Here is a 25,044-nt window from a genome sequence, read left to right as displayed (position 1 = left end):
CAGGGGAAAACTTATTTTTCTCTGTATCTGATTCCAATTCTTTTCCTCTCTCTCCCTTTCCTTTCTCAGAGTATGCAGTAGCACTGGAAAACCAGTCAGGCAACTGGAAAACATATTTGGGAGGAAAATGTGGGGAGACAAAGAACTTGTGTTCTTCTGAAAGGTAGGAAGGGACCATGCCTTTTCCACTTCAGTAGGGAGTAGTCATGGGCTTATAAATATCAGTACTTAAACAATTATTTATCAGAACTTGACTTGCTTCTTTGCCCCTGTGGTGTCTTCTCAAAAATAAAAAGCATAGGAATGATTGATTAGTCCTAGGAAAACAGCTATGACTATGGATCTTTCTGTGCTGTCCAAAACCACCTAGAAATAACAATAAAAATATATGCTACATTTGAGGGGATCGGGTTAATTAAGACAATTAAATGATTATGATTTTAGTTTAGTTTGAAATACTCAGAAATTTTTCTAGGATACTGTGAACCATGATTTGAAGCATAATAAAGCATTCAATACGCTGATTATTTCTAAAGTTTCAAGCAGCAATTACTTAAGTTTCAAGCCCATTCACCAAACCTAGGAGAAAGCTTTTTCTAGTGTAGCTGCTTATTTACAGCCTTGTAGCACAAACACACACACGTAATTCCAGGCTGAAAAATTTGTTTTGTAATTGAGGTAAAGTATTGAGACATTCCTCTCTAGATTCAAGCTCATGGATTTCTTTTTAAGATTTTATTTACTTGGGACACCTGGGTGGCTCAGGGCGTGATCCCAGGGTCCTAGGATGGAGTCCCACATTGGGCTCCCTGCAAGAAGCCTGCTTCTCCCTCTCCCTGTGTCTCTGTGTTTCTCATGAATAAATAAATAAAAGCTTTAAAAAATTTTTACTTAAGAGAGATAGGGAGAGAACATGAGCAAGGGGAAGGGGGCAAAGAAGATGAACAAGCAAACTCCCCACTGAGCACAGAGCCGGATGCAGAGCTCCAACCTCAAGACACTGAGATCACAACTTGAGCTAAAATCAGATGTTTAACCCACTGAGCCACCCAGGTGCCCCTCAAACTCATGGATTAATATATTATCTCCATCCTTTTTATTCACCATTTATATTCACATTCTGTGTGTATGCGTGTGTATGTATGTGTGCATCTCATTAAGAAAGCATAGAGGTCAGGTTGTTCAGATTTAATGATTCCATGATCTGTTATCATTTGAACACATCACATCTGCTTCATTAAGTCTGCTGTTTGTAGACAGTCCAAGGTACCCAGCCTCCCAATTAGAACATGTAAGCAAAGTCTTCTGCTATCCCAAACCTACACAAATCAGATTTCTATGATGAAATAACAGAAAGATACATGTTAGTCCAGTCAGTGGTAAAGCATTGGTCTTTAGGGTCCAAAGATCTCTATGCCAGCAAGAGCAGATGAGGGAAAGGATAGAATAGAGGAACTGATACTGTCTCAACCGAACTTTCTTGAGTCCCTTCTTTCCAGATTGCCTGAGGTCCCCTTTCTTTATGCGCAGATCAAATCTACTTTCACAAGACCAAACATTAAAAAAAAAATAAAAACAGAAAGGAGGAAAATTTGTAGTAACACATGTGGGGAAGACGAGGATTGTGTACTGAAACTCTATTACCCCCTAAAGGAGTTGGCAAAACACCCTGGTGACAGCAACCCATGAATACCCTGGCTTGCAGGGACTGGAGATTTAGCCAGAATGCTATTCACGGGTCAGCTAGCACCCCAGCTCCTCCTAAACTTCCACCACTCTCTTGGGAGGGTCACAGCAATCTGCAATCAGCAAATCTTCCTCCTCTTCTCTGTCCCTACAAAGCCACAGAAACAGCTGAGGGGTGGGGGGGATGGTGAGGAGGCTGTAAATCTCTGAGGTAATTCTCTGTATCCAGACAGGATCAGTTTCCCAATCGGACCCCTCTCTATAAGAAGCCAGGATTTTTTTCTTAATGGAAGTTCAACACAGAGGAAAGCTAGCAAAATCATTCACTCACAGTCTCAGGCCAACCTGAGGCAGACAGGTGAAGGCAGGGTCAAATGCAAGAGGCCTCCGATAACCCTATCCAGGGCGAAAAGCAGGTTACTCAGGAAATGCCTAAGACGGACGTGGTGCTCAGAGCCTTCTACAGGATGGACACAGTGGTGTGTTTTGTCCAGACCGACCAGGCCATACCTAGCCCCAACTAGACCAAGCTTCCCAGTTCCAGAATGGAAAAATCTGTGGACAACAGCAGACAATCTGTCACTATTTCAAACTTCTTGGTCCCTCTCTCCAGCCTGGATTTATGTCCCCAGAAAATTGGGGCAGCAGTGGACCAGACTTGGACTATGATGAGATGGGGAGTAAACAGCTGGTCCTTGTGGGGGTTTAGAAATAACTGAACTCCCTTTGGAGTCACATTTACTCCTGGTTCTGGGCTAGGAGCATAATACTAAAACAGAAAGTCTTATTTTAAAAGATTCCCACCACTTCCCCAACTTTGGCACCTCCCAGTCTTCATCTCGCCACCCTGTCCCCCTCACAAGCACACCACCCGAGGAAATCTTGGGGACATTTCCAGTATTTCTAGGGCCCAAGGACAATGTGGCCTTAATGGCGTTTGGCAGAAAATCCCACCCCACATTAAAGACTCTCCCAGTTCAACACAGTGAAGAAAAAAATTGATAATGTAATAGAAGAGGCAGTAGAAACAGAGTCTGTCCCTTCCCACACAGGAGGCACAGCAATGTCGGGAGTTAGTGAAAAGGGTATCATCTCTTGCCAGAAGGCCACCAGCTACTACCAGTTGGAAGCCGCATGATCACTTGTTTCTCCTCGGGACTGAAATGCAAGATGGTCAGGATGGCTGTGAGCGTCTGCCGGCGGCCCAGGGTGTCGGGCAGGGTCAGGAAGCGGTAGATGATGTTTTTGAGGTACTCCAGGTTGGCTCCCTCCCTGCTCTGGTCCCTGATATTCTTCTCAATGTGGCTCTGTAGGGCTCCGACCCGCTCACGGTGCCGCTCCCCCTCCTCCAGCAGCCGATCCTGCAGCTGATGCACCTCCACCTCCAGCCTGTGTTTCTGCTTCCTCAGTGATGTGATCTCCACCTCCTTGCGGGCCAGCTGCTCCGCATACAGGAAGAACGTGGGCTCGTTGGCTGCAGCCAGCTGCAGTGCCTGCGTCAGGCTATCTGGGGCAGACACATCGGCAAGCTCTCCGGGCCCCCCGCCCCCCACGGGGCTTCTGCGCCCTGGCAGCCCAGAGGACAAGGCTGCAGAGCGCAGCTGCTCCAGCTCCAAGTCCTTCTCAGCCAGCACAGCCAGGGCCCGATCCCGCTGCTTGTGCAGCTCTTCTTCGAGTTTCAGCGTGCGGTCCCTGAAGTCCAGCTGGCTCCGCTCTAGCTCCTGCCGGTGGAGATGCTGCAGCCGGGCCAGCTCCTGCTTCCAGTCCTCAGCCTCCTGCTGGTGCTGGCGCTCGAGCTCCTCGCAGGATAGCCGCAATGAGATATACTTCTCCTTCAGTTCTGCAAGCTGTTCCTGGGCCTCCTCCAGCTCCTTGGCCAGATTACCGTCTTTGGTGTTCTTGCTCTTGAGGACCACCTGGGCCCTCATCTTGTACCTCTCAAACTCCTCCTTTAGCTGCTTCAGCTCCTGTTGGTAGTAGAGCACGGAAGCCTTCTCCCCGTCAGCAGCCTCTGAGCTGGGCATGATCTCCAGGTCACAGAGCTTCTCCACATCCAGGGTCACCTGGCTTTTCCTGGCTGCCACCTGCAGCAACCTCTTCAGCTTCTCCATCTTATCCTTCAGGACATTGACATCCAGACTGGACTCTTCTCCATGGCTATCTAGAGGGGACCGGCTGGAGGCTGCCAGAGCCAGTGTCTTGTTCTCCAGATCCAGCTGCAGAATACGCTCCTTTAGCTTCTGGATGGCCAGCTGGTCCTTCTGCTTGGCTTTCTCATAGGTGCCCAGTAATTCAGACACCTCAGATATTTGATTCTCCAGGGCCGCCACTCTCTGCTCTTCTACCTCAGATTGCTGCCGCAGTTGATCTTCTGCAAGGGCTGTCTGTAAAACAAAGGAACAGATGGAAATGCATCCCCAAAAAGCCACAAATGCCTATAGCAAACTGAGAAAGCAGGAGAGGGGAGCAAAAGGGTCATGGGATTGGGATGACCTAAAAAGAATGGAAACTGGGGATTTTTCTATTGATCTGGATACTAACGAAAGTTCCTATAACCCGTTTGGGTTCTGCTCCCAGAGGTACGTTATACCAAACAATATTAAGAACCTCTGTAAATCTGTTGTTCTGCTTTAGTGCTTCAGTTTCTCCTACCATAAACAAGGCTCACATACGAAGCGTATTATCTTTTTTTTTTTTTTCGAAGCGTATTATCTTTATCATGTTTCCCCAAATCCTACTAAGAAATCACATGACATTCTTTTCCTCTCCCAATATTCTCAGAAGTTCACAACTCAGTTGGATCTCTCTCCACACTGAAAGGAGCACTGTAAAATAGCACATCTTTCCTAAACAGGCAAACTGTTGAGAAGCAATTATAAGAGGGTACTTCTGAGAAGATTCCTTTTGCACCTCCTGATCCCCCAGGCATATACCACTACCTAAATAATACATACACCCGTAGGCATACACACTCCTTTCACCGCACAGCTGCCACTCTAATGCTCCACAGAGCACAGCTGGTAAGATGCCACTGCCCAGAAGTTCAGAGGCGTCTGGCTCCAAACCAGCCTTACACTAATAGAGTCCACATCCTGTTGGAAGTGCATTCTGTGGATACTGTCAACACCCCACGGAACAGATTTTCCAGGATTTCCCATATTTCCCAGTGCAACACTCTGAATAGCATCAAAAATCAACAGTGCAGCCACTTAATTCTAATTACCAAAGGAGAAAAAACCCTAATGTTTTCCACTTCAGGCTAAATGACTAATGTTTGAAGGACATGACAATAATTACCTTTCTCATTTCCTGCTGCAACTGAGCCTGGAAATGGCTCTTAAGGCAAGCGGCCTCTTCCTGAAGCTCCTGCAGCCGAGGGTCTGGCCGATTCTTCTCTTCTCGAAGAGCTTGTAGCTCACCTTTCAAGTCCTCCACCTCACGGGTCAGCTGCTTGGTCTGCAGTTCAAACCCTTCCATCTGACCGGCTGCATATGCCCGCCCCGCCAGGACCTCTCGGGTCTCTTCCAGCCGAAGCTCCAAGTCCTGGCGCTGAGTCCTCTCCTCCTGCAGCAGTTTCTGGAGCTCACGAAGCATCACAGCATGGTCACTCTGCTCTTGGGCCCGATCATGCTGCTGGGTGATAAGTCGGGCTTTGGTTTCTGCTATCTGCTCCTGCAGCCCCTTCAATTCTCCCTCCAGACGGCCCCTCTCCTCCTCTGCCTTTTTACTGGTATCCTCTAAGTCCTGTTTCATCTTCTTCTTGTCAGCCAGGTAAGAAGCTTCCATGCGAGACTTCTCCTGGGTGACTGTAGCCAAAGAGCTGGTCAAAGTAGCCAACTGAGTCTTCAGCTGGTGCAGCCGTTTGTCCACTTCTCCACCCCCAGATGCTCCATCTCCACTGCTACTGCTAACGCCACTCTCTGATCCGCTGGCTTCTTCGGACTTTGGAGGTGGTGGGCCACGAGCCAGCCTGTCATCCTCTACCCCAAACTCACCCTTGGTGCTGGTGAGACTGGCCGCAGTATCCAAGCTCGTGGCTGTCCCAGTGCTATCTTCGCTGTGAGTGGAGCATCGGTCATCCGCAGAGTCAGGGAAAGAGAGGCCTGGAGGCTGGACGCCTGTGAGGCCCACATCCGCCTCGTGGGACACCGACAGCACCTTAATGCTGGCCTCTAGAGCCTCCTTCTCTTTCAGTAGACTTTTATAGGCGCGGACCACATCCTTGAGACGTGCCTGGTACTGCAGGAGCTGCTTCTTCTGCGTCTCAATGGTCTCCAGCAGGTCCTTCTTGCTCGGTCCGCCCCCGAAATTCATGCCAAACTTCTCCATGTTCAGGACGGGTTGCTCGACGTCAGTCAGAAGAGGCCCGCGGAGACCTTGGCGGGGGCAGTAAACGACAGGGACGGAATGTCCCCGAAGCCGCACACCCGCTCCTCCCCGCTGTCGGAGACCGGATGCAGAGCGCTGGGCAGCCGGGCAGAAGCGCCCGCGGGGTCCCAGGCACCGAGGGCGGGGGCGGGTCCGATCCTAGAGGCGGGGCGACGCGGGCTCCAGGAGCACACGGCGGAGGTCGCCTGTACTGTCCCAGAAGCCGCCCCACGCTCCGCGCTCGCCCAGGCCACAGCAGTCCCGGCCGGCCCTCAGCCCACGGCCGGCCAAGAGTTTAAACGGAGCGCAATCCCATCCCCACTTCCTAACCGCAGTTGCCAGAGAACGGCGCTTCCGGGTCCGCTGGAAGTGACGACACGTGACGCAGCTGGCCCCGCCCCCCAGGGGGCGCGTGGCGGGTGGAGTTACTTCGGCCGGTGGGTGGGAGGCGGCCTGTTCAGAGCTCAGAGCGGCTGCGAGCGCCGGACCACCAAGCCCGGATTCCGGAGTGATAATGGTATGGTGGGGGCGCCTGAGCCCACCCTCGGGCTCCGATGAGCGAGGAGCAGTGCGCAGCGTCACGCTGGGTCCTCCTCAAACACCCGGATGAGCGACGCTTCCCCACATTTAGCTCTGTCGCTAAAGATCAACAAGTAAGACTCCCACTTAGACCACGAAAACTGTAAGCCTTGATAGGACAGTTTTGGCACCTATTAGGTATATAGTATAAAAATTATTAGCACATTGGGCAGCCCGGGTGGCTCAGCGGTTTAGCGCCGCCTTCAGCCCAGGACGTGATGCTGGGGTCTGGGGATCGAGTCCCACGTCGGGCTCCCTGAAGGGAGGCATGGAGGCATGGAGCCTGCTTCTCCCTCTGCCTGTGTCTCTGCCTCTCCCCTCCCCCCCCCCCGCCCCCCGCCCCGTGTGTCTCTCATGAATAAGTAAGTTTTAAAAATAATAATCTTTAAAAAAATTATTAGCACCTTTCCTGAGTTCTGCTGAGTTGATTCAACAAATATCTGTAGAGAGCACCCTATGGCCATGACCCTCATCGTATGTGCCAACTGTATTCCAGGACCTTCACGAGAGTTTTGATATTAAGCCCTTGGAGTTATTCTGCTCAGTGGATGGAAACATGAGACACAGGTTAAATAACATGCCCAAGGTCACACAACTAGGAATTCTACCTATATGTGTCTAACTCTCACCAAGTGCTGCTCCAGGTGACCACTCTGAAGAGATAAGGTCCTGTCCTCAAGGTGCTTCTTCTATCTAGTGTTACAAACACAAGTCCTGCTCTGATACCAGTATGTATGGGGATTTTCAAAGTGACATGGAAGTGAAGAGGAGGGCGGCCTGTCTAGGGGAGGCAGAGAATGTTCTCAGGGAAAATACTCAGGGATTTGAAGCATGAGTAGCAATTGTCCATCTAACTAAAGATGAGGGAAACAAGCATTCCTGGTAGAGGGGAAAGATTGCAACAGACTCCTACAGCATCAGAGAGGCTGGTTTACCCAGGAAGCATTGAGAATCATTTCATGGCAGTAGCTTAGGGTATGTGAAGGAGGTGGCAACAGATGGGGCTGGCACAATAGGTGGAGACAAATTAAGGCCTTTCGATTTTATCTTGGGTGCTAAGAAGACACTAAACAATTTTAATCTTGAGTGGCATCATCCAGACTTGTATGACAGGTTGAAGATACCAAGGGGCAGCCGACTGGTAAGGACACTATTTTTGTCCTAAGGAAGAGGATATGGTAATGAAATAGGGCAATGACAATAGGGCAAAGGAAGAAGCTAATTAAAAGAGCTAAAAAAGCTGTAGAACTGACCTGACTCGGTCACTAGTTATTATATCGAGACTCTTTTAAATGCACTCTTCAACCTTGTAAAAAGCCTTCTTAGGAACGCAAGTCTATGGCTGAAGAGTAAAGGAAAGTCATGGACTCACTCATACCTAGTGCCCAGAGTCTGTTCTCTTTACAGACTTTTCAGGTCAGGATGGGGCAGACCCTGGAGGTCTATTCAGACCTAATTAGTTTCTTAGTGGCCCAGATAACATCCAGCTGCACCATACAGACATACAGATATATTATCATTTTAATCTTCACCATAACCTCATTAGATAGGGCAGATATTAGTTTCCTTCTGTAGAAAATAAATGAGTTGTGAGGATTGAAGCTAAACCCTCCAAAAGAGGGGGTGGGTGGGGACAGAACTGAGATTTGACTGAGACCTGGAACAATGGTCCATAGTGGGCATTCAATATTTGTTGAGTGACTGAATGAATAAAGGTTCTCTGACTCTCAGCTCCCCTCACCATGTCCAGTCCCTAAGCAATTGATCCTAGAAGCCTCCTGGCAATCCAGTTTCAAATTGCTTGTCCTTGCTCCACTGAGCAGCCTATTAGTCCATTCAAACCAGCAAGTACTGTATTTATTGAGCATATATTAGGTGCCTGGCACTGACCCACTCTCAACCATAGACACAATTTAAATTAATTCCTGTCTTGCTATTTCCCCCTTGGTTGCTGAGTGGGAAAATTACTTACGAAGCACTTTGAGTCTAAAGCCACAAGAGTTTCATAAATTCCTGGATAGGTGTGCATTAAAAATCCGGGTTCCCAGGTCTCTGGCAAAGTGAAGAAGCTTCAGAAAAGCTGCCTGGATCTACTGAAAAGCATTGTGCCCGGGGCCATCGACGCAAAGGCGTTGTTGTCCAGCATGCAGGACAACATGCTGATTGCAAAACCAAGAAGGCCAGCTAGCGCTTGGACACCCTTTTTCCACCACCTCTCTTTCTCACTCCTCTCGAGATTCTACAGTCACTTGAACTACCTGCAACGCTCAAAGCCCCTCTCTGGGCGCTGAGGGGCCAAAGCAGACTAAGACGCATCACAGAGCTTCCGCTCCCCTAGGAGGGTGGTGCATACAGTGGATGGTGCTAGTTCGCTAGAGCTAACTAAACCAGAAAGCAGGGTGGGCTGGACGCGACAAACCAAAGCCCGAGAGGCCGGCCACTTAAGCTGAGGGTCAGGGGCCGTTGGGGAGCATTGTAAACTTTCCTCGGCCCCGCTCGGGCTGCCGGTGAAGCAGCCACAGATCTGCCGGCCCTCGAGAAACGAGGGGAAACCCAGACCCTTCCCCTCTTTAAGCCTGCGCGGGACGCGGCGAGCAAGCGGAGACTCGCTGAGCTTCAGATTTAGCCCGAGCGGGAGCCTGGGGGCGGGGAAGGGGCGGGGCGGGGGCGGGGCCCGGCCGGGGGCGGGGCCGCGATGACGTAGGGCGGGCCGGGACGCGCGGAGGCGGCGGCGGAGCCTCCTCCTCCTGCTGCTGCGCCCCATCCCCCAGCGGCCGGCCGGTTCCAGCCCGCACCCCGCGTCCGAGCCCGCACCCCCTCCCCCGGGCCCCGCCATGGGCCTCACCGTGTCCGCGCTCTTTTCGCGGATCTTCGGGAAGAAGCAGATGCGGATCCTCATGGGTGAGGCAGATCAAGCGCGCGGCCCGGACCGGAGCGTCGGCCCCCGCGCAGCCCTCCCGCCCCCGCGTCCCTCCGAGCCCAGCTCAGCCGGGTCTCTGAACCCGAGTCACCCGCCGCCTAACCCCCCTGCGGTCACTGCTCTCGGGCGGGTCGCGATCTGCAGCGCCGACCCCGGGGCCTGAGCCCGGGAGCTGCGGGCCTGGGTGGGGTGAAGCTCCCTCCGCCCCAGCCAGGCTGGTAAGAAGGGAGGATTCCGCCCTTGGAGACGACTTTTAAGAGGAGCGCAGCCCTCCTCCTCGACCCCTTACCCCTACCCCTCTCCCGCCTCTCGCCCGCTTCGGGGCACGAGTTGGTGCTCACCACCCAGACTGCTCTCAAGGCCTCGAAGGTGGAGGACAGCGCGCACCTGCAGGCGCTAGGGCTCTCCGCCCCAGTCTCCATCAGCTGTCCTGGCCTCTCCCCTTCCCTGATCTCTAGAGGGCTCCCTCGCTCCCGTCTCCATCCCTATGCCCCTCTCCGTTGCAGTTGGCTTGGATGCAGCTGGCAAGACCACAATTCTGTACAAACTGAAGTTGGGGGAGATTGTCACCACCATCCCCACCATAGGTGAGTTCTGAGGCGAGGCGGGGAGGAGCGGGAGGCTGATGGGAGGCCGCCTCAGGGGCTGCTCCCCATTCTGCCTGAGGCCCTTATCTCCGTGCAGTGAGCTGACCCTGACACCAGACACTGCCACCTGAGAAGTGGGTCACAGTTACCTTTAGTTGCTGGATGGTGCCGAGGCAGGGTGAATGTGACCTAGCCCCGCCTGGTCTGTGGACTGCCGGTCCTCTGCGGTTCTGTTCCCATGGGACTTCGTCGTTGCCTTCTGGTTTTATATGTCTCTGATGAATCCACCCAGATTTAATGAGTTCCTTTCTTTCAGGACTTTGTTCTCATATTTTTTCCCCATTATCTCCAGGCTTCAATGTGGAAACAGTAGAATACAAGAACATTTGTTTCACAGTCTGGGACGTGGGAGGCCAGGACAAGATTCGGCCTCTGTGGCGGCACTACTTCCAGAACACTCAGGTGGGGTGGGGCTCCCCAACCCCCAGAGAAAAGGTGTTAGAGCTCCAAACCAAGATGTTGGCATAGGCCCCCAAGCCAGGAAAAAAAAAAAAAAACCTTAACCTCCTTCTGTTCTCATCTGTAGGCTTGCTTCTATTCATCCTTCAGAAATGGCCATAGTCTTCTGAGACTTAGCCACCTTATGCATCTCCTGAGAAGCAGGGATCTGAGGCCATGTGGCCTCGTTTATTTATTTATTTTTAAAGTAAGCTTTCACCCAATGTGGGCCTTGAACTCACAACTCCGAGATCAAGAGTTGTATGCTCTACTGACTGAGCCAGCTGGGTGCACTCATGCTGCCTCATTTAGCTCTGGTCTCATCTTTCCCTGTTCCCTTGCACTTCTTCTAGCTACACTGCTTGCCTGAGGGCAGAGTCTGTATCCTTCGCAGGGTGTCGCCAGTTTGTGCCAGCATGTCTGCAGAACCTTAGTGAAAATTTACTAGATGAGAAGGTTTAGACACAAAGATGGGGAAAAGAGAAAGAGCCAGACTAGGCTATGTCCCAGGTGAGAGTGATTGCTTGTCTTTTCTTCCTTCCCACCCAGGGCCTCATCTTCGTAGTGGACAGTAATGACCGAGAGCGGGTCCAGGAATCTGCTGATGAACTCCAGAAGATGGTGAGCACCCAGAGCCCTGGTTGCTGAGCCCTCGTTGGAGACAGATCTCTGAGATCTCTGTGCTAACATGAAAGTCAGGAAATAGCTTACAGGCTTTGAATGTCTCCCTTTGTGGATGCAGACACAAGGAGTATCTCACCCTGTTTTGAATTTGAGTTGGGTGAAAGGCATATGACTGACTTTTTCCTTGAATTTTCATGTCTTCATATCTGAGAAGTTGGTGGGGAAAGGAGGAATTATATGTGGTGGAGAGAAATATCATCTTACATTCTTGTTTTCCCATTTGGAAATGTCATTTTGACTAGGGCAAGTCATTAGAAAAAGGGTCTTTCTGGATATAAGTCCAAATGGCTCCAAGCTGATTTATGACTCTGTCTTGTGTTCAGCAGTAGACTACGCAGTATTACTTTTTTTTTTTCCCACAAATCTGGTAGGAGGTAGGAAAGGGTGCTCCCCTACACAGTGGGGAAGAGGAAGCCTGGAGACTCCGCTAGGACTCCAGACTCCATCCCCTTCACCTCCCTCAGCTGCAGGAGGATGAGCTGCGGGATGCGGTGCTGCTGGTGTTTGCCAACAAGCAGGACATGCCCAACGCCATGCCTGTGAGCGAGCTGACCGACAAGCTGGGGCTGCAGCATTTGCGCAGCCGCACGGTGAGGGTGCTCCCTCTCCCAAGGGAGCCACAGGCTGGGGCGGGAAGTCAGGGCATCCCCTTTTCTTCCTTGCTGCTGATCATTCTTTCCTTTTCCCCGCAGTGGTATGTTCAGGCCACCTGTGCCACCCAAGGCACAGGCTTGTATGATGGGCTCGACTGGCTGTCCCATGAGCTGTCAAAGCGCTAACCAACCAGGGGCCGGCCCCTGCTGCCCGGAAGCTCCCGCGTGCATCCCCGGGACAACCAGATTCCCGGACTCCTCAGGCGGTGCCCTTCCCTCCCACTCCTCTCCCACAGACACAGGCCTCTGCTCCTGCTCCTGCCTGCATGTTGTCTCTGTCATCTGAGCCTGGAGTCTCACTCTCCGGGCACGGAGGGGTCTGCTCTCCTGCCTGCTCGGACTGTGGAAGGGACTTCCAGGGCTGAGGCCCTTTCTTCCAGAGGAGGAGCAGGGATCTGGGTTTACTTTTGTTTTTTCCATTTTGGGTGTACCCTTGGGGCCAGGTGGGGAGGGGAGGTGAGGGCTCCGGGTGGTGCTATGATGGATATTGAGTAATAAATTTGCTGTGGTTTCTACACAGTGTTGTCTGTAGCCTAGAATGGGGGGGGGGGTGTTGTTGGGTACAAAGAGACAATATGATATGGGGGAGACTCAAAGCAGCTAAGGCTGTAGGCGCCAACCCTCCCACCAGCGTGCCTGCGGACACACTGCTGCCTTCATATAGCTCAGCTTCACCCTCCTTATTCTCGAGGGTACAAGTACCTCAGGTACCACATTCCCTCCCCAATTCCAGGGGAGCTTTGTTGAGAGTAAACAGGCTCTACCTTCGTGAATCTGTAAATCCCATACATTCTGTTCCTCTCTATCTCCTAGCTACTTAGAGCAGTGGTTCTTAATGATTACTATGAACATTAATATGGAGGAGGAGGGGGAATATTTATTAAAAATACGGTCCTGAGGTGTACTTCAAGAAATATGATTCATAAGGACTGGTCTGAAGCCCAAGAATCTGAATCTTTAAAATTACACTGGTGATTGTGTCACTAGTAGTCTCTTAGCCTTATTTTATAAAACATTGGTAGGACCCTTTTAATCCTTGGGGGTGAAAGCTCCTCACTGTGCACTGGACCTCCTACCTGGGAAGACACCCCTGCCCTGTACTACCACACCCCCACCACGGAGGCCTAGGAAAATGTATGTATGGAACCAGGAGGGTGGGCTATTGTCCAAGTGTGGTTCACACTATCCATTCTTTGAATCCCAGCAAAGCTTAAAACCTACCATCACCACCATTATTTCTTCTTGCCTTTCTCCTTTCATGTCAATTTCTCTAGGTTCTGGACTGATTTTCTCCATGAGCTTTGTAAGAAGTGAGTCCCAGAGGCTGTTGGCCAACAGGGACCCTTTGAAGGAAAGGGTGCACTAGCCATGTGCCCAGCAGCAGTGCAGCTGGGGATTCTGAGGGAGATGCCCAGTGCTCTTCCCATCTAGAACATTTTCCTTCCCCTGCTCTGAGCTAGCCCTTTCTGATGAATATGAGTAATTTGATCCTTGCTGGTTATCTATCTAGGGTTTCCTCACATTTCCTGAAAAGTACCTTCTGAGACATTTTGGCCTCATTCTCCCAAGGGCTGTAAAAGTTAATAGATTTTTCCTGGATATCTTGAACTTTAAAAAACACTTGAGTCCCAAGGGAGCCAAGCAGAAGTTACTTCCTAGGGATGAAAGAGGCTGGTTTTTATCCTGTGATTAAAATGGGAAACAAGTGAAGACGATGTTTGCCTATAGTCACAGGTGAGCACCAGCACAGGCCAAAATTCTGATTCCCAGTCTCAGCTCAGCCTACCTTGGTGTCTGGAGTTGCGTGGGAGGTTAACGCCAGAAGCCCTAGACCTACTTCCTCTGGGCTGTGGATTGACATTGCCAGGCCAGTGCCCTTTCCTCACTGTGGATAAGAGGCAGCCTTCACAGTCACAATGCTCCCGGGTCACAGAGGTGCTGGGCCCTAGGCCAGCCTCTGCCTGAGAAATTCTCTCCGGGAACTTCTTCTGGTGGGTACTACAGGCCTGATTCCAGGCCCTATGGCCTGTGGAACCGCACCACTGGGGGGAAGGCAGGGCCGGACAGAGTCATCACCTGTGGTGCCGGCCCCATGGATGAGGTGGAGTGGACACGAAGACCCAACCCTGAGGAGCTGAGGGTTGGGCTCATCAGCTGGGCAGGATCCTACCTCACTTCTGAGGCTTATAAGAATACGGTCACGGCTACTGCAAAGGGTTTGGGCCGGAGACAGGTAACAAAGCAAACCTGTACTGGAGTTGTTTTTCCCAGTGGCCAAGCTTGCTCTTTCACATTCTCTCTCTCTCTCTTTCTTTCATATGTGTGTGAGTGTGTGGTGCCTGGGGTACACTTTCAACCTAATCATTTTCCTAGCCTTTGTCACTACTAGGCTGAGACCCTCCTACCCCAGGATTTTGCTCACAGGTCTCCTTCTCTCTGTCTCCTCCTCTCTAAACCTGTTCTGAGGGGCAAAGGCTCAGCCCTTGCTGCCTTGTCTTCTCTGGCTGCTTTCTTCCCTCTGCCCCAACACTGGGTGGTTGTGTCATCACAATGAGTAGAGGTCAAGAGCCCAGGCTGGAAGGCAGAATTGTGGGAGTCCAGAGCAAGATGGATGGGTGGAGGGACTATAGGGCTGGTGATACTGTTCTGGTTGTGGTTTAGGAATGGGGAACTCTAAAGCCCTAAGAGAGTGAAGCTCTTCATTTTAGGGAGAGATGTAAGCAACCCCACAATGGCACTACAGAGTGAGGTAGCAGCAAGGCTCTCATTTACAACAGGGTTGATCACAGCTGAACCAGACAATTGCATCTCAACTGTGTGTGTTCCCATTCTTATCCCTGGACCCTGGGCCCACCTGTAAGAGATCTTGATTTTCTCCTGCCATGCTGGGGAGGTGGGCTCTGGGGATGGGAGTGTTAGCTAGTGTGCTATCCAGGGACAACAGTGAGGAAAAGAAAAGTAAAACTTAAACCAGAGCACTAATTAGAAAATTAGGTATTGAAGGAAGCCACCGAGTAAGAGAGAAAGAGGTTTACCTTTGGTTAGCTAGAAGAGGTAGGCATTCAGAACTTCTCCTGGGATCTTGAGTAGTACTCTGATTCCAGCAGTAGGGACCTCCCGAAATCTTTTGATTACTGTTGGATGAGAGAGCGGGAGAGCTGACAGTCAACATGGAGGCCGATGTGGAGGGGAAGGTGGTTGGTCCCCATGAAGGTTCTAGGATTAGGCCAGGAGAAATGGTGGTAGGACTCCCTGGCCTAGTCATTTGGCTGTAGTACATTTTCTTCTCCCTCCCAATGCCTCCAGACCTGGGAGATCTTGGTGAGCAATGAGCACGACACCCAGGCTGTAGTACGACTGAGGAGCTTGCAAGGCCTCTACCTCCTGTGTGAGGCAGATGGCAGTCTGTGCTATGGCCGGCCAAGGACCAGTCACCATGGATGCTTCCTACTGCGTTTCCACCGCAATGGCAAGTGGACTCTCCAGTGCATAATTAGTGGTCGTTATCTGGAGTCTGATGGTGAGGATGTGTTCTGCAACTCCAGGGTGCTTTCAGCTTACCACATGTGGACCCCCCGGCCAGCCCTACATGTCCATGTGATCCTTTACAGCCCTGTCAACCACTGCTACGCCCGGGCTGACCCCACTGTGGGCCGCGTCTGGGTGGATGCACCTGTTCCCTGCCTAGAGGAATGTGGCTTCCTGTTGCATTTCCAAGATGGATGCTACCACCTGGAGACCTCAACACACTTCTTTTTGTCCCACTTAGACCGGCTGGTCCCCCAACCCTCAACACAGACAGCTTTTCACATGCAGGTACGGCCTGGAGGGCTTGTGGCACTAAGCGATGGAGAAGGAGGCATGTTGTACCCACAGGGTGCACGCCTGCTCCTGGGCCTGGGCTCCAATCCCCACAGGGGCGAGGAGTGGTTCATCCTACAGCGCTGTCCGACGTGGGTCAGCCTCAGGTCAAAGACTCGGAAGTTCCTCTCCATCATTTATGGCAAGTGCTGGGTTCAAAACAGCTGTGGAGGGAGGGAGAGCTGGCTGCTGAAAAGAGAAAAATGTGCTCAAGATCAGTAAGGATTTTTGAACCTCCCAAGAAGGAAGATCCTGGGGTCCCAGCAGGATCTCTTAGGCCATGGAGCAGGGTGATAAGGCAGGGCATGGGCTTCAGGGAAAAGTCGCCTGGGTCTTCTCCAGGCTCCTACGGTCCAACAGAAGGCAGAGAAGGCTGAGGAGGGAAAACAGGGAACCCAGCCATGAAGTGTGGAGGAGGAACTGAGACTGAGGGTGAGGCCAGAGTCTGGCTTCTTCTGACATGTTCTTTCCCTTCAGATGTTGAGATATATGCTGCCTCTGAGCACGTAACCCCAATGTCCTTGTTCCAGTTTGAATGTGATGATGAGAGCTCCACCTTGCAGCTTCGTGCAGCCAATGGCTGCTACCTAGCCCAGGTGAGACCTTTGCCTTCTGAGCAAGAGAACCCTTAATACCTGAGTGCTCCCATACTTTCTCCTTCTTTAAGGCAGGTGAGCAGATGCTGAGGTGAACTGTAGAGGCCCTTGTCAATTTTCAACCAATGGACCCTGTTTCATCCAATGGGGCCTCTTTTAAAAAAAGAAAAAAGCAACTTTATTGAGGCACAATTTGTATAAAGTACACTCATTTAAGCGTACAATTCAGTTTTTTAAAGATTTTATTTATTTATTCATGACAGACACAGAGGGAAAGAGAGAGGCAGAGACACAGGCAGAGGGAGAAGCAGGCTCCATGCAGGGAGCCAAACATGGGACTCGTCCGGGGTCTCCAGGATCACACCCCGGGCTGAAGGCAGCGCTAAACCACTGGGCCACCGGGGCTGCCCAATAAGTTTTGATCAATGTTCACATCTATGCATGCCCCAATCACAAGTTGGAGAATATTTCTATCACCACAAAATTTCCTCTTGCCTCTTTGTAATCAGTTCCCCTTTCTCCTTGCCCTCCTCTCCACCGCTGTTACATGTTGTTCTGTCACTATAGATTAGAGTTGCCTGCTCTAGAATTCCATATAAATGGAATCACATCATATTACAGTATGTACTCTTCCTGTCATCAGCATAATGTTTTTGAAATTCATTCATGATCCACGTATCAGTGGTTTGTTTTCTACTGCTGAGTAGTTAGTGTTCCATACTACTACTCACCAACACAAACATAATTTGTTTCTCCATTTGCTTGTTGAACACTTGAGTCATTTCTGGTTTGGGCTACTGTGAATAAAGTTGCTAGGAACATTTGTGTACAAGTTTTTTTGTGGGCCTATATTTTTGGTTATCTTAGGCAAATACATAGGGGTAGAAATACTGGGTTACGTGATAAATGTGTATCTATATTTTTATTCTTTTTAAAGATTCTATTTATTTGAGAGAGACCATGCTAGAGACAGGGAGAGAGAAAGAGAGCGTGATTGGGGGGGAGGAACAGAAGGAGAGAGAACCCACACAAGGCTCAAGGCTCCATCCCAGGATCCTAGGATCATGACCTGAGCCAAAGGCAGACACTCAGCTGACTGAGCCACCGAGGCACCCCATGTTTATATTTTTAAGAAAATGTTAAATCGTTTTCTGAAGTGAGTATACTATTTTACATTCTTGCCAATAATGTATGAGAGCTCTAATTGCTCCACATCCTCATAAACACTGGGTATTGTCTGTGTTTTTAATTTCAGCCAACCTAATGGATGTGTAGTGGCATCTTACTGTGGCTTTAATTTGCATCTCCCTTATAATTCATAATGTTGAGTATCTTTTCATGTGCTTATTGGCCATTTGTGTATCTTCTCCATGAGGTGTCTCTTCAAATCTTTTGCCCATTTGTCATTGGGTTGCTTATCTTATTATCGAGTTGTAAGAGTTCTTTCTATGTTCTAAAGTCAAGTTCTTTGCCAAATGTATGTATTTTAAGTGTTTCCTCCCAGTCGGTGGCTTGCCTTTTCATTTGCTTAATAGTGTCTTTTGAGCAGCAAGTTATTAATTTTGATGAAGTTCAATCTCTCCACTTTATGAAAGAGTAGTGGTTGTGTTGTCCTTTTTTTTTTTTTTTTTTAGATTTTTATTTATTGATTCGAGAGAGAGAGAGAGAGAGAGAGAGAGGCAGAGACACAGGCAGAGGGAGAAGCAGGCTCCATGCAGGGAGCCCGATTTGGGACTTGATCCTGGATCCTAGGATCATGCCCTGGGCCGAAGGCAGGCGCCAAACCACTGTGCCACCCAGGGACCCCCTGGTTTTGTTGTCCTAATAAATCATTGACTGCTCCAACATTGCAAAGAATTTCTCCTATGTTTTCTTTTAGACATTTTCATTTTTATGTGTATGATTAATTTTGAAATGATTTTGGAGTGTAGGCCAAGGTTTATTTCTCTCCATGTGGATATCCAAGTCCCTTTTTGATAATGGACTCTGGGATATAGCAAAGTCTGGGGAAGTGGGAGAGCTGAGGTTATAATATGTTTTCCAAAAACAATGTGAAAGCGTAAAGCATGCCCTGGGAGAATGAAGAAGGCTAGTGGGTGAGATGTAGGAAAGGGTCTAGAAATAAAGATGATGGGAAGAAAGCTGAGATTTTGTCCTTGTTCTCTTCTCTGCTCCCTATAATTTCTCCAGAGGCGCCACAGGACAGTGGTGGCTAATGGACACCCAATGGAGTCTGACACATTCTTCCGCGTGCACTGGAATTGTGGCAAGATCATCCTGCAGTCTCCTAATGGACGCTTCTTAGGCATTGTGGACAATGGCCTGCTGATGGCCAATGCCACCATTCCAGGCGAGTAGAACAGCCCTTTCACCGGGTTATTCAAAGTCAGAGATGCTTTAAGGGGGAGCTGGGATATAATAGAGCACTGAAGTTGGGACCAGAAGATTTAGGTCTGTATATTTGCTGTGTCACTGAATTTTTGTCATCACTCCTTTGAGCAAACACTCCTTTGAGCCTCAGTGTCACTGGTTCCATTATCAATGGAGGTGATATCCAACCTGCCTGCCTCACCGGATTATCATGAAAATTAAACAGATTCACACATCTTGCAGGAAGAAAGAAGATTAAAATCTCGGGCTCCACATTGTACTAAGTGCTTTCATAAACATTCCATAATCGCCTAGCCGAAGATCTGGCACATAGTAGGCATTCACTAATTCTTAAAATGTTGACAACACTCTGCAATTAGTGTCCCTTTACCTGCTTCTATTTGGGAAAGCATCTAGAAGTTGCTCATCCAGATAACTCCATTCTATTTCTTTCAGGCCCAAATGAGGAATTTGGGATTCGATTAGCTAACCGTCGCTTCCTTGTATTGCGAGGTCGTTATGGGTATGTGGGCACCTCATCAGAACACGACCTAATGAAGTGCAATATGGATCAGCCCGACTGCATTCACCTGCTGCCTTGCCGCCAGGGCATCTACCACTTCCAGGGTGAGGAGCTCCTCTTTTTCATCCCTGGGTTCACAGTCTAGTCCTGCCTTACCCCCAACTCAGACTTCAGGACCTGCTGCTCAGAGCCTACTCATCAGAAACGGAGTTTCTGTTTGTTTTCACACTTCAAGGCCCCCAGAATGGGTTGGCAGAACAAAACCAAGCCCTCCTGCATTTTCATAGAGGCACCTGCCAACACAAGCAGGGAAGGGTAGTCAGGGAGGGGTGGCATGCTTCTCAGGAGCCTCCTCAGGCTATACCCACTGGAGGGCTTCATCCTTCACCCTTCCCTCCCCAGCACAGGGTGGATCCTTCTGGTCAATAACATCCTTTGGTACCTTTCGCCCTTGGGGAAAGTTTGCTCTCAACTTCTGTATAGAGCTTCATGGGAGCAACTTGCTCACAGTGCTGGCACCCAATGGCTTCTACATGCGATCCGACCGAAGTGGCACCCTGTTGGCAGACAGCGAAGAGATTACCAAAGAGTGTATTTGGGAGTTTTAGGTAAGATTAAGTGGGTAAGGACCTGGAGGTGGAAGAGCAGGAGCTGAGGGGCAAGAAACGAAGGGATGTGGGGGAGAATGAGACAAAAACACACCAGTGTCCCACAGCTTGATCAACTCAGGACATTTATTCCAAATCTGTGCCTTTCCTCTCAGGGCTTCTAAATGCAGACTTGCTGGAGAAAGGAGGGGAAATCAGATCTAGGTCTCTCACTATTGTGCCACACTGACACGTGAGTGCAGGCAAGCCTGCAGGGGACAGAATCAGGGGTACTCGTGTATTTATCTCTCTTTGTTAAGACGCAGAGTTTTGCCCCATTTTTAGGGAAGACAGATAACTTTGAGGGTATGCTTTCTATCCTATGCACTTTCTGCTCCTATACCCCTGGATCCCTGGAGTGCTGATGGCTTCCAAATATTCATCTGCAGCTCTGACCCTTGTCCTGATCTTTAGCCTCTTCACTTTCCAACTTCCTGATTCACAGCTGACTTGACTTTGTCCTGCCATCCCCTCAAAATCAGCCTCCTCACCCTCCCCTCCAAAGATGATTCTTCCTAAGTTCTCCAAGGCCATCTAGGGCATTGCTGTCCTCCCAAATGCTCTGCATCAGGACTTCAGCACCAAAAAAAAAAAAAAGAAAAGAAAAAAGAAAGAAAGAAAGAAAGAAAGAAAGAAAGAAAGAAAGAAAGAAAGAAAGAAAGAAAGAAAGAAAAAAGACTTCAGCACCATCTCTCTTTCCTCCTTTTCATTCCAATGACTTCACTGAACCCTGGAAATTCTTGGGTACTTCCTTAATGCCTCTTGAGTGCTTGTTCTTTCTTAAATCTTTTTTATTTTTATTTATTTATTCATAAGAGATACAGAGAGAGAGAGAGGCAGAGACACAGGCAGAGGGAGAAGCAGGCTCCCTGTGGGGAGCCCGATGCAGGACTAGATCCCCTGACCGGGATCATACCCTGAGCCAAAGGCAGACGTCCAACAGCTGAGCCACCCAGGCATCCCTAGTGCTTGTTCCTTCTTAACTACCTTTGCTACTGTGTAGATCCAGGTTTTTCACCCAAAGCCTCTACTGCAATATAAGGACTCCTCAGCAGCACTTCCTGACTCCAGATCCGTCCCATCCAATCTCTTCTCCACACCAAGTTCACTTTCCTAAAGTGCTGTCTCTAATTCATCATTCCCTATTCACAACACTTTAGGATACCTCATTGCTCTTAGCTGTATTTCTTCATAGTTGACCTTGCTTCCCTGGCTTGGAAAATCATAAGGATGTTATAGGAAGAAGAGCTTTGGTTTTGATATCTTGGAACCTCAGGGAATTTGCTTTAACATTTCTGGGCTTTATTTCCTTATCTGTAAAATGGGAGCAATATCTACTTCATAGGGTGGTATGAAGGTTAAGTAACTATGAATCAAGATGTAGACCCTCAATATATATGTTCACTTCTTTCCTGCATTTTCTACTGGTATTCTACACAAACCCTTTACTATGGCCAAACTGGAAAAAATCAAATGAAATCCCACTGGGCTTGTTTTCTTATCTGTTCCATGAAGGGTTTCAATTGAACTAAATTTCTCAGGCTCCTTCCAGGCCTGACATTCTAGTAGACAATGTATCATAGTGTCTACAATGTATCATCTAGTAGACAATGTATCTAGTAGACAATGTATCATTCTTGGATATTGAACTGGCTTTTAATTAGATTTTTTATCAGTTAAACTTGTTGTTTGACCCTGGAAAAATGAACCTCTCAAAAGCCTGTTCCTTGTTGGTGAAATGGGAATACAGTATCTATCTCATAGGATTGTTGTAATGTGAGATAATGATTACAGGGATCCCTGGGTGGCGCAGCGGTTTGGCTCCTGCCTTTGGCCCAGGGCGCGATCCTGGAGACCCGGGATCGAATCCCACATCGGGCTCCCGGTGCATGGAGCCTGCTTCTCCCTCTGCCTGTGTCTCTGCGCCTCTCTCTCTCTCTCTGTGACTATCATAAATAAATAAAAATTAAAAAAAATTTTTTTAATGATTACAAGATGTGTAGTAAATAGCCTGGTGCCTAATGCACTGTAGTCTATCAGAAGTCTTTCCTGATCCAATTGAATTCTTAGTAAATCTTATCTCTTGACTATAGTACCCCTTTGAACTCTGATGGTATTTTTTACACCATTAATTTGATTAGAAAAAGAATTTGTACTACCTTTTCCTATAAATTAACTTCACATAAATCTATGTAATCCTTCATCAAGCACGGCAAAACAGGGCGCCTGGGTGGCTCAGTTGGCTAAGCGTCTGACTCTTGATCTCAGCTCAGGTCTTCATCTTAGGGTCATAAGTTTGAGCCCTGTGTTGGGCTCCATGCTGGGTGTGGATCCAACTTTAAAAAAAAAAAAAAAAAAAAAGAATGGAGCAAATCACTTTATTCTATCTTTTCCCAGATGATCTTACCAGATTTTTCCTAAAAGCCCAAGATGAGCAAATGATTGACTGAAAGTTTCTATTTCCCCTTACCTTCTCAGGCCAATGGGATGCCACCTATGGAAATCCAAATCTTCCAGGAGAAACTACTGCACTAAACACAACAGGAACCTCAAAGTCAAGATCCATGAGAATATCTGTTACACAACTTTCCCTACCCAGTTTAGCAAAACACCTGTTTCGGGCAACAATACATCTCAAAAGGCCACCCCCAAGACCCCTGTGTGCTGTGCTCTTCAGTACGGAATAGAGGTCTTGATGTGGGTAGACAGAGGCCTCAGGCCACTCCAAGTTCTATCCAAAAGAGGCAAGACCAAATGGTAACCAGTTATTCCATTTATCTTCCCCATCCCTGCCAGGACCAACAGAATTTTTCCAGTAATCCCATAAGGAGCCAGTTTTGCCCTGAAAGACTCAGAATCCAGAAATAATTAGATGTCCTTTTGGTTTTGAAAGAATGAAGTATTATGAGTCCTATGGGCACAGGGTCATTGTAATGACACACCTTATGGCTATAAGGCCCCCCTCCTGATCACCACCCCCTTGAAGTTTACCAAATATCCTGCTTTATCCTTACCTTTGATCTAATCAGTTGGGCAAGATGAGTACTATCCCTATCACTGCCCACCTTTTTTTACAGGGACCTGAAGTGATTTGCCCAAAGTCCCATGACTGGGAGTTCTGATTCAATTCTTTGATTAGAATGGACTATAATGTCCATTACTCTTTCCATCAAAACAGCTTCCACAATGACCATCATTCTTGTACTGTCTTTATAACTTTGGCCTTCATCTATCTACTATCTGTTCTATCAATGTCTTTATTGACATAGACTCTTAAGTACTTTTAATTGGAAAGGAATATTCTAATCACTATCATAAAATGGAAAATGAGAAATCACTTGCCATAAATAGAAAGCGACTTAAAAATAAATACAATGAAAACAAAGTGATGTTATCAAATTCTAGTTAGATTTCCCTCCCCTGCCCAAGGCTCAGAACCTGAGGTTCCCTTTCCCTCTGTTACAAAAAAGATTAACAACTGTTACAGAGGCACTAAAAAATAGAATCAAAGTGAAAGTTTTCTCATCAATACAATCAGAATTGAAAAGGAGTCAAAAGGGGAATAATTTCCTCATTTCTGACTAAATGTTATTTAAAGCAGTGTCTATATTTAAAGCAGTGTCCTAAAATGTTCTCAAATACCAACAGTGATGCCTGACCCCAACTTTTGGGAAATTGCATCATACTATAATGAGTGCCTGGTTTTTAAATCTATTGAGAAAAGAAGCTAATATCACAACATGAGAGAGATTCCATTTTCATAGAGAAAATGACCTCAGGTTTTTGTAAGTATGTTTCTCCTCAAGAGATATAAAATAATTCTGTAAAAATTTTAACCTAGCAAGTGAGGCTAAAGAACACTAGAGACCAGGGCATCTCTTTCCAAGAGAAAGTTGAGAACAGGCCAAAGATATGGAGTGGAATACACAACACCCTCCAGAGAGATAGGACCTTAGAGGTCATTTAATGTAGATTAAAGATTAAGGGATTCTTCTCTTCCTCGGCATTCCATAAATGCATGTACAAATTTAGATGCATGAGCTTGCATATGCACAGAAATACACACACGTGCATACATCCCCTACACACAGTCTCTTATCTCCCATTCCCCACAAGTAGCCATTCATCCTCCATTTGACTGTATTTGGCCCTGGAGCCTCAGCTGGCAGCTCCCTCCATGGCTGACATGAGTCCCATTGCTAAGTGAACGGCTTGTTCTTAGATTGTGCTGTGCAGATTGTCATCCCACAAAACTTCACTCATTTTCCTGGGCAGTCTGTCAGCAGGGCAGGAGCAGGGTGTACTCCACCACTCTTGGAATTTCCTTCTAGAGCTATACTGTCCCATAGAACTTTCTGTGCTGATGGAAATGTTCTATAATGTTTACTCTTTGATACAGTAGCCATGGGACACCTGTGACTATTGGCCATTCCATATGTGGCTAGTGTGAATGTGGAGCTGAATTGTTCATTTTACTTAATTTTAATTACATTTAAATATCCAATGTGATTGGTGGCTATTTACTGAAGAGCACAGCACTAGAGTTTTTGATAAGATAACTTCTGGATGAGTACCCCTCCCAGATGGGAGAAAACAAACTTGCCCCCACTCCTTTTATCCTGCTTCACATCATCATCATTCTATCCCCAGCCCATCAAAAGGGCAAAAATTGGGAGGGATGAGCCCATCCCCCATTCAAAATATCCCTTTCTTCACCCTCTTTTCCCTGTATTCTTCTCTTTCACTACATACCGAGGCTTCCCAGGAGGAGCCTAGAGATTTCTCTGAAGGGAGACAGAATTGAGAAGATTTGGAACTTACTACCAAGAAGAACCAAGCAAACATGCCTCAGGAGCATGTGGACAAGCAGAGTATGAATAATGGCATTTCTGCTGTGCTGCTTTGCAAAAAGTACATATGCAATTAAGGAAGTAATGTATATTTTCTTAGATAAAGGAATTATTGTAAATTTTTTTTAGATGTTGTAGTTATCTAAGAAAAGTTCCTTATTTTAGGGGAATGTCTGTTGGGGACTTAGGGGTGACATGCCATGATCAGTGTATGGGTGTGTG

At 48.3% G+C, this 25,044-nt stretch overlaps 3 protein-coding genes across 14 annotated transcripts; 2 read left to right on the top strand and 1 right to left on the bottom strand.

Moving 5' to 3' along the window:
* Positions 1-1,173: 1,173 nt before the first annotated feature.
* Positions 1,174-6,423, bottom strand: GCC1 (GRIP and coiled-coil domain containing 1). The gene is made up of 2 exons (XM_038556613.1): positions 4,984-6,423; positions 1,174-4,070 (listed from the first exon to the last, which is right to left on the bottom strand). Exons 1-2 carry the CDS (start codon positions 6,013-6,015, stop codon positions 2,775-2,777), a joined length of 2,328 nt encoding a protein of 775 aa, XP_038412541.1. The 5' UTR covers positions 6,016-6,423; the 3' UTR covers positions 1,174-2,774.
* A 2,938-nt stretch (positions 6,424-9,361) lies between these two features.
* ARF5 (ADP ribosylation factor 5) lies at positions 9,362-12,492 on the top strand. The gene is made up of 6 exons (XM_038556625.1): positions 9,362-9,534; positions 10,060-10,140; positions 10,493-10,602; positions 11,188-11,259; positions 11,787-11,912; positions 12,015-12,492. Exons 1-6 carry the CDS (start codon positions 9,468-9,470, stop codon positions 12,099-12,101), a joined length of 543 nt encoding a protein of 180 aa, XP_038412553.1. The 5' UTR covers positions 9,362-9,467; the 3' UTR covers positions 12,102-12,492.
* Positions 12,493-13,916: 1,424 nt separating this feature from the next.
* On the top strand, positions 13,917-24,941 carry FSCN3 (fascin actin-bundling protein 3). Of its 12 annotated transcripts, none has more exons than XM_038556617.1 (8): positions 13,917-14,208; positions 15,282-15,978; positions 16,314-16,432; positions 18,623-18,782; positions 19,259-19,429; positions 19,733-19,933; positions 20,089-20,165; positions 22,451-22,531. In XM_038556617.1, exons 1-7 carry the CDS (start codon positions 14,068-14,070, stop codon positions 20,160-20,162), a joined length of 1,563 nt encoding a protein of 520 aa, XP_038412545.1. In that variant the 5' UTR covers positions 13,917-14,067; the 3' UTR covers positions 20,163-20,165; positions 22,451-22,531. The 12 variants fall into 12 exon arrangements, 9 of the variants coding, with proteins under 9 accessions (XP_038412545.1, XP_038412546.1, XP_038412544.1 ...); XR_005369324.1 differs by lacking the exon at positions 20,089-20,165 and adding an exon at positions 24,738-24,941 and having other exon boundaries at positions 13,918-14,208; positions 22,451-22,729; XR_005369325.1 differs by lacking the exon at positions 20,089-20,165 and adding an exon at positions 24,729-24,941 and having other exon boundaries at positions 13,918-14,208; positions 22,451-22,729.
* The last annotated feature ends 103 nt before the right edge of the window (positions 24,942-25,044 follow it).

This window comes from Canis lupus, chromosome 14 (assembly GCF_011100685.1).
Source record: "Canis lupus familiaris isolate Mischka breed German Shepherd chromosome 14, alternate assembly UU_Cfam_GSD_1.0, whole genome shotgun sequence".
Classification (NCBI taxonomy): domain Eukaryota; kingdom Metazoa; phylum Chordata; class Mammalia; order Carnivora; family Canidae; genus Canis; species Canis lupus.
Note: the sequence above shows the minus strand (reverse complement) of the source record. Positions and strands in the feature narration are given on the sequence as shown.

Coding starts and splice junctions, on each gene's coding strand:
- ARF5 (XM_038556625.1), top strand. CDS start 9,468: ATGGGCCTCACCGTGTCCGCGCTCTTTTCGCGGATCTTCGGGAAGAAG. Junction 9,535..10,059: donor GCAGATGCGGATCCTCATGG/GTGAGGCAGATC, acceptor TCTCCGTTGCAG/TTGGCTTGGATGCAGCTGGC. Junction 11,913..12,014: donor AGCATTTGCGCAGCCGCACG/GTGAGGGTGCTC, acceptor TTTTCCCCGCAG/TGGTATGTTCAGGCCACCTG.
- GCC1 (XM_038556613.1), bottom strand. CDS start 6,015: ATGGAGAAGTTTGGCATGAATTTCGGGGGCGGACCGAGCAAGAAGGAC. Junction 4,071..4,983: donor TGCAGCAGGAAATGAGAAAG/GTAATTATTGTC, acceptor TTTGTTTTACAG/ACAGCCCTTGCAGAAGATCA.
- FSCN3 (XM_038556616.1), top strand. CDS start 14,068: ATGGATGAGGTGGAGTGGACACGAAGACCCAACCCTGAGGAGCTGAGG. Junction 16,433..18,622: donor ATGGCTGCTACCTAGCCCAG/GTGAGACCTTTG, acceptor TAATTTCTCCAG/AGGCGCCACAGGACAGTGGT. Junction 18,783..19,258: donor GGCCAATGCCACCATTCCAG/GCGAGTAGAACA, acceptor TATTTCTTTCAG/GCCCAAATGAGGAATTTGGG.